The sequence below is a fragment of the Alternaria ventricosa genome (genome assembly GCF_023758065.1).
Source record: "Alternaria ventricosa strain BMP 2768 chromosome Unknown scaffold_2, whole genome shotgun sequence".
Lineage (NCBI taxonomy): Eukaryota > Fungi > Ascomycota > Dothideomycetes > Pleosporales > Pleosporaceae > Alternaria > Alternaria ventricosa.
Window position 1 is genome coordinate 2,756,674 of NW_026055682.1, and position 15,543 is coordinate 2,772,216.

General features: G+C 54.3%; 3 protein-coding genes across 3 annotated transcripts; 1 reads left to right on the forward strand and 2 right to left on the reverse strand.

The window, feature by feature from the left end:
• Positions 1–342: 342 nt before the first annotated feature.
• Positions 343–4,929, reverse strand: J4E93_001904 (uncharacterized protein; the record flags this gene model as incomplete). Its single annotated transcript, XM_049339852.1, has 1 exon — positions 343–4,929. The coding sequence occupies one exon, from the start codon at positions 4,927–4,929 to the stop codon at positions 343–345; it is 4,587 nt and encodes a 1,528-aa protein (XP_049203809.1).
• Positions 4,930–11,431: 6,502 nt separating this feature from the next.
• Positions 11,432–12,368, reverse strand: J4E93_001905 (uncharacterized protein; the record flags this gene model as incomplete). The annotated part of the gene is made up of 2 exons (XM_049339853.1): positions 11,432–12,322; positions 12,363–12,368. The coding sequence occupies 2 exons, from the start codon at positions 12,366–12,368 to the stop codon at positions 11,432–11,434; spliced, it is 897 nt and encodes a 298-aa protein (XP_049203810.1).
• A 2,455-nt stretch (positions 12,369–14,823) lies between these two features.
• J4E93_001906 (uncharacterized protein) lies at positions 14,824–15,442 on the forward strand (the record flags this gene model as incomplete). The annotated part of the gene is given in 2 exon segments (XM_049339854.1): positions 14,824–14,829; positions 14,849–15,442. The coding sequence occupies 2 exon segments, from the start codon at positions 14,824–14,826 to the stop codon at positions 15,440–15,442; spliced, it is 600 nt and encodes a 199-aa protein (XP_049203811.1).
• Between the last annotated feature and the right edge of the window lie 101 nt (positions 15,443–15,543).

A 15,543-nucleotide genomic window follows, 5' to 3' on the forward strand; every position in this document is an offset into this window, starting at 1 on the left:
GATAAAGATGGAAAGCATAAAGACCAGCGTGGGATCGCACTTTACTTTCCCATGTGTTGTGGTGAAAGCGAGTGACAGGCATGCACGAGGTATGAAAAGACAAAGCAGCCGGAAGGCGCCGCGAACGGCCTGAGCAAAACTGTCCTTGGATAAGAAATCACCCATTTCTCAAAAACGCCGCTAAACGGGACCCTTAACTGACTCTTAGGAAAGAAGCCTACAAGGCTGAAGCTACGGTACAATGTAAAGAATCTAATCCGTATTGTGTGGTGGTAACTATACACATTGTACCCAGGTGTATTCGAAACAACCGAAAGAACTTTGAAAGAATAATTCACTACCTCAGCCACGAGCGCGGCCGCTGCGTCGGACAGTACCATTGGTGGCAGAAGTGGGTGAGGAGGTCGCAGCAGCGCCATTGACCTTGGCTTTGTTTGCTTTGGTTCTAGTCGTGCTCCTCGCGGACTTGGGCGGTGTGGCTTCTTTGATCAGATTGGTAGCTTTGCGTTTTTGGATGACTGGTAATGGATTAACGCCGTTCGTGTTAGCAGCACCCTTTCCGCGTGTTCTTTTTGCTGGCGCAGGTTCGGGCTCGGGCTCGGGCTCGGGCTCTGAAGACGATCCTGGGTCTGAAAGTTCAGAGTCTTCTGCTTTATCTCCGTGCTCTTTCTCAGCCGCTACTTCTGCGTCGTTCATAGCCACATCTACTTCCGCAGCAGGAGTAGATTTGTCTTCTTGTTCTGCATCCGATGCATCGCTCTCTTCTTCAGCTTCTTCTTCAGCTTCTTCTTGGATATCTTCAGCAACACCTCCTGCGCCTTCTTCATCGCTTGATACCTCAACATAGCTCTTGTGTGCAATGCTCCGTCGATCGCTCTTTCTTCGTGGTCCACTAGATGGCGGAACACCGCCCTCAACATCGCTCGCACCATCATCGTCACCAGCTCTCCTCTTCTTCTTCGGTGTCTTAACGGGTCGCTCAGTCTTGGCCTTCTTATTCTTGATAGATCGGTCGCCCTTGATCTTCTTACGTGGCTTCTCCATACCATCTGAGGCCTTGCGCTTCTTGCTTCGAATAGCTTTTCGCACGAGTACATCAAGTTCGTCGACGAGGTCTTCCCCAATCCATGTCTTCTTGGCAATCTCTTGCGCCCGATCGTGACTCTCAAGAGGCCGGAAGATACCGGAGGGTAATTTCGTTTTCCCTGGCCATGATTGCATTGTCCAGTTGTTCTGCTCTTCCCACGAACGAATCAGAGCCTGCGCTAGATCTGACAAGATGTAAAGATTCTCATCAGCCTGGCGTGATGGTGCAATGCCGTCTGCTACGCCCTTGACGCGTTGAGCGACATGGAAGATAAGCGACAGGTTCTCCTCAGTTGCGATACATTTGAGGTAATACAAGATGTACTCTGCCATAAGCTTTAGTGTCTCGTCTTCTGTGTCGAAGTCGGGGTGGTGAGCAAGCAAGCTCAATAGCCGAGCGAATACGGTCTCCAATATTGTCTCCTTTCGTGCAGAAAAAGCAGCGCGGCGTGCTCGAATCCAGGTCATGGTGCTGTTCTTGATGGTCTTTTCAGGCTCATGTGCGAGGAAGAAGAGGATGGTATAGAATCGTGGCGGCAACCGGCCCTGACCAAGATATTTCATCAACTTGTCAGCAAAGCTCTGACGCACCTGCGCACAAGGGTCATGCGTAATGAGAGCGAGTTGAACAAAGTCAGCGGGGCTCAAGAAAGCATCTAGGCGCTTGTTGCATGAGAGTTTGAGTAAGGAATTGGCTGCAAGAAGCCGCTGGCGCGATTTGTGTCCTGCTGGGGTGTTGCCATCCGCCGAGCCTTCCCCGCTGTCTTTCACGTAGCGGTTTAGTAGCCTGTACGTGTCTTCTGCAGCATCGTTGAAGTTGGCATCAGACGGCAAGGAGCGTAGCCGGTTCACTAGAATCTTGATCGCCCACGACCTGCCTTGGATTTCGTCATCCGGTATATCCATCCACTCGATATCTGCATCGGCTAGCATCACATGTGGTTTCTGGAGAACCTCCTTGATAGCAATCTCAACGATGGCATCCATATCATCTTCGCAATCTTGCTGCGCTAGTAATACTAGTTGACTCAGCGCAGCTAATTTGCTAAGCCAGTGAGCCCCAGCGTACTGGAAGCCTTTGATGCTCTTCGTGAGAATTTCCTTCGCATGCATCTCCTTCTTGTCATCACTGTTCATAATGATGGTGATTGCATGCTTTGCCGCTTGCGGAGGTGTACCGTAGAAGGCAAAGTTAAGAAAGCTTTGTACCAACTTTAGGCTGTCCTTTCCGTTCATTGGTATGTCCGTGGGGAACTTCTGTGCAAATGCAGCACAGGCTTTGAGATCGTCTACTGCACCAGGAGGGTTGGGTTTCGTTGCTGTAGGTGCCTCACTTTCAAGTGTTTTACAGAGATCCTTTACGTGGGTGGAGAAAACCTTGGGGTGTTTTGTGGAGATTTCTTTCAACAACTCGTGAGCAGTGGCACCAAGGCCCTTGTCGTTGGTGCGAGTATACTCGATGACAGCTGGTACATGGCTTTTGTTGTAGCACAGTAGGCTAACGCGGTAGAGAAGTGGTGTCAAGGTATCGAGCACTGAAGAGCCTGGCCCCTCCTCAATCCTCTTTCTTAGCTCCTTGATGGACCTAACAACCCGGCGGTAGTCACTCGCTGGATCCACGCAGAACCGGATGAGAGCATAGGTACGGCGATCGTGGGCTTTGGCAAATTTCCATAAATCGTCCCTAACGCGGGTTGGATCGGGAAGTGTCTTCGCGTAGTAGGTGATGAGGCCCTCCAGATTTGTCTTGACATCCTTCTCACCCTTTTCTGTGACGCCACCATTGTAGTCTTCGCATAGTTTTAGAAAGTGCTCCATGTACCTAGCACCGGGACCCTGGTTCCCTTGTTTCGCGAAAAAGACCTTCTTGGCTTTCGCCTCCAGCCCGTTGACGAGTACGAGCAGTCTTTCGGTTCGCATCTTATCCAGGCCTGCTTCTGTGTAACCCGGGTCGTTGTTTGTCTGGCTGTCTTTTCCGGTTTGGGAGTTCCCAGCTGGCGGTGCTTTTGCTTTAACGGGTGGATAAGCAAGCGGAAGCAGCGAGTCGTATAGCGCGAGATCGACCTGCACGTTGATTTCGAGGTCGTTCACGTAGCAAGCTTCGAGAATACGGGATGGAATTGGGCCGAGCAGAGCCTTGATGCTGTCATCGCCCTCAGCGATGGCACCAGCAGCTACACCCCATATCTTGCCGAGGAGTCTCATAGACTCGGAATGGATGACGTTTTTCTTGTCCTTTACGCGATCGGCAAGATTGGAGAGAATGGACCCTGCTTCCGCCATACTGCCGTTGCTTCCGAGCTTGCGAACGATGTCGATGAAGTCAAAGTGCGCAATCGCTTTGACGGCGGCTAGACGCACCTTCTCGTCGCTATCAATCAAGCACTCACTAAAGTACTTGAGCAGCTTCTGTTCTTCTTCGAGATCGAGACCAATACCACCCGCGGATGTCATCAATATGCGACCGATTCCGGTGGTCCAAGCGGCGCGTATGATGGCAGACTTGTCGTTCTTACGCTGGAGGAAAGAATGATAGGCCACGGGGTATTGCGTGGGGAACGAGTTGATGGAGACTGGCGTGGTGAGATAGTCGAAGGGTCGCGCCGAGTCTGCGCGCGACAGGCTCTGTGAAGGATAGGCCACCGGGTCCATGTCGGGCAGAGGAGGTGGGCCAGCTGCACCAATGCCTGATATCATGTCGCCGAATGTTTCGGTAGCAAGCTGACGGAGCTGCACATTCTCCGTGGCGAGCTCGTCCTGTAGATGCGGGACGATCTCCTGAAGCACGCCAGGACAGCATTTCCATAGCTCGCGCAATAGCCGGTGTGCTTTATGTGCCTCATTGATATCGTCCTCTGAGGGGCCGCGACGAAGGTCGTCGGCAGCTTGGTCCTTGGAGTGGGGCTTGTATGTGCTCCCCGAGTTGGTGAAGTCGACAATGACTGAGCTGAAATAGTTGCCGATGAGGCGAGCCATCTTCTCTGGGAAAGCGTTGCAGACATTCTTAGCCATGTTGTAGGCGGGCGGTGCCTCTTTGCGCCGCAGCGTTGATTGCTTGGCGTCGATGTGCAGGCTCTTGTTGGCCCTGGCTGAGGCGGCGAGGGTGAAGGGATCGGCCCAGAGAAACTGGGCGACGACAACGTCGACCACGTCGTGCGTGACTGCCGGGGCCTCGTCTATGATGGTGGAGAGGATCTCGGTCATGTTGTGCTCGACGTTCTTGCTCAGCTCTTGGCCGCTGGACGAGGCAGACAGGACGTCGAAGCAGGTGGTGAAGAGGGCGGCGGTGAGGTGATGGGAGCCCGGGATCTCGTTGATGAGGAGGATGCTCTTCCACTCGGCGAGCGAGCGGAGGATGTACATGTGCTGGCTGTTGTAGGGGTGCGCGGGCTCGGCGAGGAGCGGCAGCAGCTTGAGGATGATGACGGAGAAGATGTCCTTGAGCTTCGAGGCCGGGTAGGGCGCATCGGGCGCAAACAGCTTCAGCATGTCGACGATGCAGCACAGGGTCCACGCGCGGACGCCGTTGTCCTTGTGCTGCACGAGGCTGTGGTGGGCCAGCGACTCGGCGACGGGCATGAGCGAGTCGCGGTGTGCCTCTTCCTGGTCTATGGTGCGCAGTTCGTCGAGCAGCGCCTTGAGTCGCGTCAACAGGTCGTTGACGCCAATCTGTTTGCCGGGCCGGCCAACAAGCGGTTGCTTGAACGTGAGCTTCTTCAGGCCCTCGCGTGCCTCGTCGCCGCGTTCCAGCTCCAGCTCTTGCTCCTGCTCCTGCTCCTGCTCCTGCTCGTCTTGCACCGCCTCGGGCGCGGCGGCCGCGCTGCGCCTACTGCGCGGTGCCATGTCGCGTGGCTGCGCGTGGGCAGCGGCGTGCAGAGACGAGGTAGTGTGTGTCGGCTGTGGCTGCGGTTGCGCGCGGCAGTGGGGTCGTCGAGTAGCAGCGCGGTGATGGGCATGGGGCGGCGATGTTGAGGCCAACGTGCTTGTGGTCCGACTTTCTGAGCCGCGACGCGCTAACTACGCGACTGACGTCCGCCTGTCGGGACCGTGCTCCACCACGACCGCCCACTCCTGTACACCCAGCCCGAACACACGCACTCTCCGACACTACCAGCCCCTTGGCCTTGACGCCCATCTGGCCATGTCACATGGAGCGCCAACACACCTTCCTGCAGGTACGCTGTCTGCCCAGACCTCCCCACGTGCGCTGACCCCTCTCTCTCTCTCAGTTGAAGCAGCCGTGTGTCCAAGTCCTACAAGCCACGGCCACTCTCTCGCAGAGCCCAAGCGCTCCGAGGGAGCTGATCCACGCCCTCACCCGTCTGCTCACTAACCTCCAATCCATCACCTCCACACCTGGTCTCCTGGACGCTAAACTCACTGAGTACGCTTTCGTCTCTCTATCTCAGGTACTGCGGAATTCCCGACACGTCCCAGTTAGAGCGCTAGAGCTCTGCCTGGAATGCATCTCGACCTTGCTATCTGCTAACTGGGGAGGTGGCCTTGAGCCTGCGCTCTCTGGACAACTCCTCATCCTCTTCACCTTTCTCGCCAAACCTTCATCCGCCGAGAATGGCATCTCGGCCACCTCAGAGGAGCTACAGTCGCTCGCTCTCGGGTGCACATCCGAGTTGATGAGTGCGACGTCTCGTACCAAGCAGGGCAAAGAGGCCATGACGGCTGCGGCTAACATACCTGCCTTGGGCGAGGCTGTACTAGTCATGCTCGAACGTCTCACAGATAGCAACTCCAACACCGTCAAGCTGCAGTCCACTTGCGCCCTCAAACAAACTATCGGCGCGATTGGCGATGACGATGCTCTTGCCAGCTTTCTGCCCAGGATAGTCTCGTCTTTGGCTAAAGTATTGACTCCCCGTAGCAGTGTTCGACCCGGCTTTCGCATTGTTGAGCAAGGCTTGGAAGTTCTTGCATCACTTCTTGCCCGTTTACTTGGCGATGCCCAGACCAAAGATTTGCCCGAGACACTACTGTCGGATGAGTCTGGCGGATGCACCACAATATCTCGATCAGTCGCTTGGCTACAAGCAACTGCAACCCAGATGAAGATTGCGCTTGCCAATATCTTCAGATTGAGGGATCATGATAAGCAAGAGGTACGGCAAGCGCTCTTGAATCTGTGTCTTTGCGTCGTAAGGGATTGTCGTACATCACTGTCTCTTTGCACAAGCATGGCTATCGAAACCATGGTCGATCTGGCAGGCCATGAGACCCCGGCCGACACCACTGAGGACAAACTCAAAAGACTGTTATCAGCAGACCAGAATCTCTCCGAACTTTTGCGCGAAAGTTTGCATGGTTGGATCGTCGCCTTGCCTAGATTGATGCGATCAAAACACGACCGTACCCGCCATAAAATCGTACATCAGATATCAGTCTCACTTCGCCTGTTCGATGAAGATCCAATGATTCTAGATGAGCGTCTGGCCGATAGTCTTCGGGATGGCGTGTCTGCAGTGTTTATCCATGGCAGGGGGCTCGAAGAAATAAACGACCGCAACGCCAGTCTCGTCGCTGGTCGTACGCTGGTATTTAGCTCGACAGAGTCGTCTTCGTTCCCACTAATCAGCATGCAATTCAAAGGCCAGGAAGACATGATGAAGGGGTTTAAAGTATTAGTTCAAGAACTTGCACGATCCAACTCTGCGTTGGCTGTTGCTCAGGGCCTGACCAATTCCGTCGATCTTGGGGCGCCCGAGATGCGCTTGGCGAGCTTCTGGCTCTCAGTCAATCTAGTAAGAGACATGGCATCAGTCAATCCATCTGTCGATGATTTCATGAATCTGGGAACGCCAAACCCGAGGGAGGAAGTCTTGGATGACTTGTACTCGCATTCTCTGTCATTGCTGAACCAGCGAACTGTGGACACCAACAGCCATTGGCATTTATATGCATTAGCGCTCGAGACGGTAGCTTTGCAGGCGAAGCGGTACAAGACCGAGTTTCGCCCTGAGTTGAGTGAAGTACTTTATCCGGTGCTGCATTACCTTGGCAGTTCCAACAGCGCACTACGCGAGCACGCCCTGATTTGTCTCAATATCGTAGCAGGGGCCTCGGGATACAAGGACGCAGGGGAGCTTGTTGTCAGTAATGTCGATTACATTGTCAACGCAATTGGCCTAAAGTTGGCATATGGCGATGTGTCGCCTCAAGCACCACAAGTCCTACTCATGATGATAAGGCTTTGTGGCCCACCTCTCCTACCTTACCTAGATGACTTGGTGGATAGTATTTTCAACGCCTTGGAGAGATATCATGGCTATCCTAAGCTTGTGGAGCTGCTTTTCAACGTCTTGAAAGGCATGACGGAACAAGGTGTCAAAGCACCACAACTTGCCGTGTCAGCCGACAATAAGAAAGAGGAACATGTGCATCTGAAGAGAACGGTCGTCATGAACGATGTCATCGAAGCAATTCAAAAGTTCGAGGTAGAGACACAAGAGCGGGAAGAGGAAGAGAAGCAAGCGTCAAGGGAGGCACTCCCACGAAAGCCCTGGAAAGTCGGTAAGACTTCAGAAGATACCGACTCCAATAGCACGGACGAGGAGAACGGTCGCCCGCCTCCCCCGCACACCGAGGAGTCTTCCCCTCCCGCCCCACGTGCCTTTGCTATTCTCCTCAAAATCTCCGAGTTGACACAGCACTATCTCACCACCATGTCGCCTAACCTCCGGAACTCGCTTCTGTCCCTCCTTCGTACCACTATACCTGCTATTGCAGCACACGAGAACTCCCTCCTGCCCCTCATTAATACGCTCTGGCCTGTATTACTACCTCGTCTACAAGATTCGGAAGCATACGTGGTATCAAATGCGCTCGATATTGTAGCATTGATGTGTGAACACGGAAAAGATTTCATGCGAACTAGGATCGATGACGCATGGAACATTACCAGGAAGGTCTACGAACGCACTAGACAGAACGACGACTGCAACAGGAAAGGCAGCTTCCAACCGATGTCGCTAGAGATCAAGGCTATCGGGACTGGTCTGACGAGGCTCGCCGTGGACTCGCAGCCTACGGCCGACTCTTCACCAATGGAGCTGTACGTTGATACGCCTACACGGATGATCTGGAACAGTCTGACCGCCTTGCTATGCGCCATTGCGAAAAACGTAACGATGCGGGATGAGCGCTTCGAAGAAATGCTGGACATGCTAGACCCTGTGCTAGCGAGAGACGACGTACGCGGAGCGCTTGGTCACAGCAACGCCGACGCGACATGGTTGCGACTATACAAAAAGCGGCAGGGGACTGACAGAGGGAAGCATTCTAGGTCATTTGTATCAACAAAAGCATATGAGGTAGCAGGCAAAATACCCGTAGGCAAGCCCCACTGGCATTTCGTGCGAGCCTGAAGCGAAACGATGTCTGCACAGCCACGGATGTCTATCGAAGAGCTTTCCATTCGGCCAGGCGCGGCAGCAGCAACAGTGCAGTTGACCTGCAGTATTGAAGGATTCCCATGTAACCATACTGTTATCGTATATATGGAATAATTGGACGTTCAGATACTTTAGTACTAGTGCAAGCATTTCACCCGTCTGCCCTTCCATCTAGCATCGCATGCTCCTCGTTCTTCAATTTTCCATATTGCCCAGTCACTGTACCTTTGCTACTCGAGTGTCACGCTGTAGATTAGCTGTGAATGAGACTCCTTCTCCGTTACTTATCGCTCACTGTTTGGTGCACTCTTCTATAAATCATGAAAATATAGAAGAGAACCCAAAATTAACAGCATTCTGTACAATACATAACCCAACTTTCGTCATGGTATCCGCCTCACATTTTGTCCATGTCTGATCACTCGTACATGTTCTCAAGGATGATAAAATGACTTTGCGGTCTTTTTTCCCCAGGCATTATACTAGCTGATGTACGCCTTTTGTCACAGCCAGATCTTTGGGTCTTCTGCCTGCGCGCTCTTTACATGAGGCAACTCAGATATTCTACGTTGCACGTGTAACCTCGTATAACCACAAAGGTGCAACACGAGGGACCTTGCAGGAAGTATACCCTAGAGCAGAGGGACAGCAACGTAGTCTATCATACATAAGGTTGACGGCAGGACCGAAGTGGAATTCGTCAAATGAGTGTTCAAATTGTACAGCGCGCCAAGAATGTCACAAGATGAGACTATTCGGAACCAGCCCGGGCCCCACAGACCAAGCTCAAGACCATAGCTACCAGCAACGCCGACTGTGACCAGCAAACCCACATCACCGCACTAAATCCAAACACACTGAACCCAAACACACTGCAATACGGCATCATCTCCAGGCGCACAGCACGTACTATCGTCTACGTCCCAACAACACGACAAGGCGCGAAGATGCCACCAGCCCGTAGGCACTCCCGTCGCGCTCAAGCGCGTCGCAAACCACACGTAGGCGGCCACGACGCAGTGCACTAACAAGCTACCAGCGACCCGCGCCGTCTCGTCCAAAGACCTCCCTCCTTCGGTCGAAGGCGCCTACTACCGCAAATGCATCGACCTCCGCCGCCGCATAACCGACATTGAAGAGAACAACGACGGCACGCGCCTGCGCATCACACGCCTGAACCGCGGCATCCAGAAGATGCGCCTCGAGCGCGCATTCCTGCTCGAGCAGCTGAACAAGCACATGGAGTACAATGTCGACGACAGCGATCGCAGCAGCAGCCCACCGCCCACCCCAACCGATAAGCCCTTGAGGAGCAAAAGGAGCCACAACAGGAAGGGCACGCCTCCTCTTGGTGGCAGCGCCGAGGGCCGACTGGGACTGGGCTCCCTGCCGCATGCCATCAACCCTATGAGCAGTGCGCAGAGTACACCAGACCCGTCGGGACGGCCCCAGAACAGCTACTTCGGTGCCATTGGCGCTGCCACGACGACCAGTCCACACACCGCTGTCAACGGCGCACCTCCTACACTTCCTCCCCTGCACGCGCTCCCGCCGCTGCACGCACAGCAGCCGCAACAGCAGCCACCCCCTCAGCGCGCCTACTTCGACCCGGCTTACGATGAGCAGCGCCTGCCCGCGACCGACGCTGCGCCCCCTCCACCGCACAACGGTGATACCGACATGACAGATGCAGCTTTCACAGCCGTCAACCGCTAAGACTGCGAAGCCGGGCAGCCCCTTTTGACGGCAAGCGAGAACAGATGACAGTAACCAGAAACACCATGGGAGGGCAGCGAGGCGTTTGGGCTTCTCAGAGTTCTAGGTAGGGGGGGTATTGTAATTCTTCTTTTGTGTGTTAGTGTACTTATCCACTGCCTGGTGCTGTGATTGTGAAGCGGGGCTTGAGTCTTTCAAGTATGCTCCCATGACTTTTGGCAAGTTGTTTGATCTTTCCTTCTTGCACGAGCGGTGTTGCACTCGTGTCACAATAGCACGTACATGAGCAAAGCAAAGTACACCTAGGATTTCCACTTGTGCTATCACCTTGACTAATTATTGCACGTGCAAGATGAAGTAGTGCGAACACCAATCTCAGCTTTCAGTGACTTCAAGCCGTCACGATCGCACTTGGTACATGTCCCGACTCACCCCACGTTTTGTTTTCCCGCACTCGAGCATTCACTCCCATCAAAAGTCTTCGTATGCAGACACAATGGGTTTCGCCCACCTCTTCCAGCCCGTGCTCCCCGCCTAGCATGATGCACATGGTCTGGTCGAGTATACCAATGCAGCTCTATTTCTCATCCGCATCCTTGTAGTGAACACCCTTGGCTGCTTCACACGGGTCGGGTGCATAGCCAATGGTGCAATGTTCCCAGTCCTCACTATCCACGAGTTCGCGCTTGAAGTTGAGAGCGTTGTAGATGTTTGCAAAGCGGAACTCGACGTACGAATGCTAGAGTGACCGTGTCAGTGTTATACAGACATGGGTCCGCACATGTTACTTACACCACGGGCGGTCTTTCCGCTCTTGATACGATCAACGTCGCGCTTGCTAACGCTCTTGCCCCGAGCGAGCTTCATAAGAGCCGCTTCGTTGTGCTCGTTAGTGCCGATAGCTCGCACGCAGCGTGACGCTTCGCCATCGATGCAGTTGCGGATGACATCGTTGATAGAGTTTGGTCCCTCAGCCTTCTCCACGAAGACAACTGCTTTCTTCATCTCGCCCACTATCTCGATTCCGTTTGCAGTGTCCTTGTGATACTTGTCGCATGCCTCGGGTGTAAGAAACTTGACAAGAGCGTTCGAGGAGCCCGGCTCTGGCATGGAAATGGACTCAAGCTTGCCACCCCATACAAGAGCCTGCAACTGGTTGATACTGGTAATCCCCCCAACACCCTTCAAGATGCACGTACGATGTGCAGCGGCTATGTCTTGTCAGTCTAAATTTCTGTCTGCACGGAAAAGGACTTACGATTCTCGCGCTTCTCCTGGGTCGGCCATCCCTTCATGCTATCCACTGGGTCCTTGGACATGGGCTTGCTGTTCTCAGAGCCCATCGCAACAGAACGTGCTGGCGTCAAAGGCGCTTCCACCGACGTGGTGGTAGGTTGCTCTGGCTTGGGCAGAACATCACGCATGGCGGCGACGATACCAGATACTTCAGTCAGTGTCTCCAAGGAGACGTACCCCTCGTCCACGAGCTTGGCACACAGCCGGAGAAAATCTCCATCCATATCCCCAAGCGTTTGTTTGATCGAGTCGGCTGTACGTGACTCCGGGCGCTTCTTCAATATCTTATTGAGATAGTTGGCGACTGCGAATGCTAGACGTGCCTTGAGAGCTTCGTTGCTTCCAGCATCTACCTTGGTGGTTGACGTGTATGAGTCGTGGAGCTTCCTTGACATGGCCTTGACGAGATATGCCGTGTTTCCCGTGCTGTTCGGAAGCGCCTGGATGTACTCAGTCGCCTTACGCATGTACTCACTCTCTAGCTTGTCTTGTCTCGGTTCTGCGGTCTTGCTACCGGGAGACTTCTGGATGCCTCCCTTCTCAGCCTCTGAATTATCCGTCTTGATCTTATCTGCCTTGGCCTCAGCAAGACGTGCACCAAACGAGAATGCAGTTTGGCCAGGCCTTGCTACCGTGGGACCTACGGGTGTGCGAGGCCCTAGGATGGTTTTGCTGTTAAGGCGAGCGTAAAGTGCATCCATTGCGGATTCTTCGTCCATGGCATCAGTTGTAGCTCTCACGACCTCCTTGGTGGACGGAACCACTTTCGATGTAGGAGCAGTCAAAGCAAGTGCTGCGCCCTCTTTGTGAAGGGGACCGGGCTTGGACGCTCTAGAGGTACTGGCGTTCGCTGGTCTGTACGCACATTAGTGGAGTCCAAGGATTAAGTAGTAATGCGAACCCTTCAACAGCCTGGGGCATGGTCTTGACTGAGCCTGGAGCGGGCGATGATGTCACTGACGGGGCGGGCGGTGCGAATCGCGACGGGGTCGTAGGAATTGGTCCCGCAGCCCCGACGATCTTGACGGCGTTCTTCTTGAGCTTCAACTTGCCAGCATAAGCTGCAGGTTGAACAGCGAGATTGCTGCGTGCATCACCAGATGCCCAACCGGACGAGGCAGCCGGCGGTGCGCTCATGTACCTCGAGCGATCCATGGTTATGGCTGAAGACGACAGTGGAGGTGGACTGGTGTGTCGTACGACTTCCTCTCGCGCGGGCGATACAGGTGGCGATATAAGGGAGAGCGCAGCCGGAGCAGACTTTCTTACAAGATCACTGCCCTCGTGCGCAGTGATTTTGATGTTGACTGTGTTGTTCGGAGTGGATGTCGCTGGGGAAAGGTTAGTGGAGCAGGGCGCGTGAGCAGGTGAGAGAGTCTGCACGTACCACCAATCCGCTTGTTCACCGTTATATTCGCGATACCCTCGATGCAGGCGTCGAGGCAGGATCGGTAGAGTTTGTCCTCGCTGTTACGTATACGAGGACGTGGATGGGGCTCGCCAGGCATGAGACAAGACGTGCTGCGTTGGCGTGGGCAACCGTTGGGGGGACGTCGGGTTACAGAGCAGGAGACAAAAACAGTCTGAGCGCCCACACGCGGTTGCCGTTCCTGGCGGTAGCCTACAGCCAATAAGACGGCAGTGATGAAGACGAAGCTGAATGCTGTGCAAGTGAGAATACTTGCACTCCACCTCGATACATTGCCGATATAGCGACGCAAGCTGGCCATACGGCTATCACTGTCGAGCAGGGAGCTCCTACCAGCAGTGCGGCATTAAAGCATGATTGTGTAGTCGCTTTGAGCCGAGGAGACAAGCGGCAGATGGTGAAGAAAATGCAGATAGTCCGTCAATATGACACAAGCTCATTTGCGTATGCTCAGACACGTCTCTTGGCTTGCAAATGAACACGAAAGAGCTTCACAGGTTGCATGTATCCAGACGGAAAGTGACTCGGTTGTGAAGTGAAGCTTAGCATTATGAGATTCATTTTACTTAGCTGGCACGACCAAACTGTCCGGAAGCTGCACAGTTGACGCTTACATGAAGGGTATCCAGACACGAGTTCTTGCCCTGTACACCTTGTACTCTTCGCCGAAGAACTCGATTAGATGTTTTTCTTCGTCTAGGATGGGTGAGCAGCTTGAATGGGGCCATGGGTGTGTAAGGCTTACGTGAAATGCGTGTCATGAAAAAATACCACAGCACGCCTGTGTATCCCAAGAAGCAGACAGTGTTACCCAGCATGACCTGTGTGCCGATGCCCCACCAGAAGAAACCGAAGTACGAGGGGTGACGGAAGTAGCGGTACAGTCCATGGGTCACCAATTCGTGCCCATCGCTCTTACGCGACTGCACTTGGTGGTTGAAGTTGGTACCCGCCTGCATCATCGCTGTGCTGCGCACTGCTTGTCCCACCACGACCATGCTTATGCCCAGCGCGATGACCCACGGCGGGTGGATTGTCGATTGGTAATCGGGAAAGAAAGACGAAGTCACCAGAGTCTCGATGAAAGCCATGGTATGGGCTTGTCGGTATTGGTCGCCGTTGGTGAGGAGGAACGAGGAGATGTACGCGACCGGGGTGTTGTACGCGGCCGTCGTGTAAAACTCGAGGAAGTGGAACATGGACAGCGCGCTGAGAAACATGAAAGGCCGCCATAAATGATTGCCGTTGTATGCTAGCAGAGCCGTACCGACGACGCCGAGAGCCATGGCGCATCCCAAGCAGAAAGCACGCACGGCGATGCCACAAAGCGAGCGCTTGCCGTGGGGAAAGAACTCGGGCGCGATGGCATGCTGGCTCCTAGCCGCCACAGTTGAGGCCTCAAGCTCGCGTGATGCATTTCCGTTGGGCGGGAGAATATCGACACCGGGGGATAGCGAGCCGTTCGGAGCCATGATGATGGCAGGCAGGTAGAGGTCAAGTACGGGGAGCTCGGGGGGCGAGGACGGGATGGACGATGGCGTTCAAGACATGGTTCTACCAAGGCGCAGAAGAAGGGGCCCTGCTGCACAACCCCGATCGCATGGCTTGCGGAGGCCGAACAATAGCAAGGCGTGAGCGACTATCCAGGACCGGCTGGCCTCGGGAACAGCCGAGGGCCTTGGCGCCCCGCGCATAGCTCCCGCGACCTGTGCTCCTTCACAACCGTCACACCGGCCTCGGTAGCATGCGCCGGGCAGCCAGCTTCCTGCATGCCAGCCATGGACATCTCGCAGAACAAGCAGCGTATGCTCTGCGGCGAGCTCTACCATGCCATGACGCCTGAGCTGACAGCAGAGCGCGCACGATGCAGGCAAGCTTGCAGACGCTTCAACGATGCCGGTGATGTACCGCGTCGCAGGCTAGTCCAACTGTTTCGAGAGTATGTGTGGCTGCTCGATTGCTTGTCGAGAGACGTCCTTATACTTTGCCTAGCATCATCCAAGACGAAACCCCTCTTCCACCACCAGCACCTACAACAGAAGAAGACGCCAAGCTGTTCGAGGCTGAACCATGGATTAACCCACCGGTTACTATGGACTATGGATATAATGTGCGTTTGGGCAAACATGTCTTTGTCAACTTCCACGCCGTCTTCCTCGACACCTGTCTTACTACTATTGGCGCACGCACACTCGTCGGTCCGAACGTCAACTTCTACTCAGCTACTCATCCTCTCGACCCAGCCATCCGGAACGGCCTTAGCGGGCCTGAGTTGGGCAAGGAGATCCACGTTGGCGAAGACTGCTGGATCGGTGGCAATGTTTGCATACTGCCTGGTGTTATGATTGGTAGAGGTAGCGTCGTAGGCGCAGGAAGCGTCGTTACGAAGAGCGTCCCAGAGTTTACAGTCGTCGCTGGCAATCCCGCTCGCATCATCCGCAAGATCGAGACCGAAATGGACTCTGAAAGCAATAGTCGCCATGCTGGCAGGCAGAACGACCTGCAGCACTGACTTGTATATCAGTCACCCTCGCAATGGGCTTCCCCTCGTTACGAGCGGCAGTTTCACAACTCTCAAATCGAGCATCACGAGTTCTCTCGGACTCCGAACTG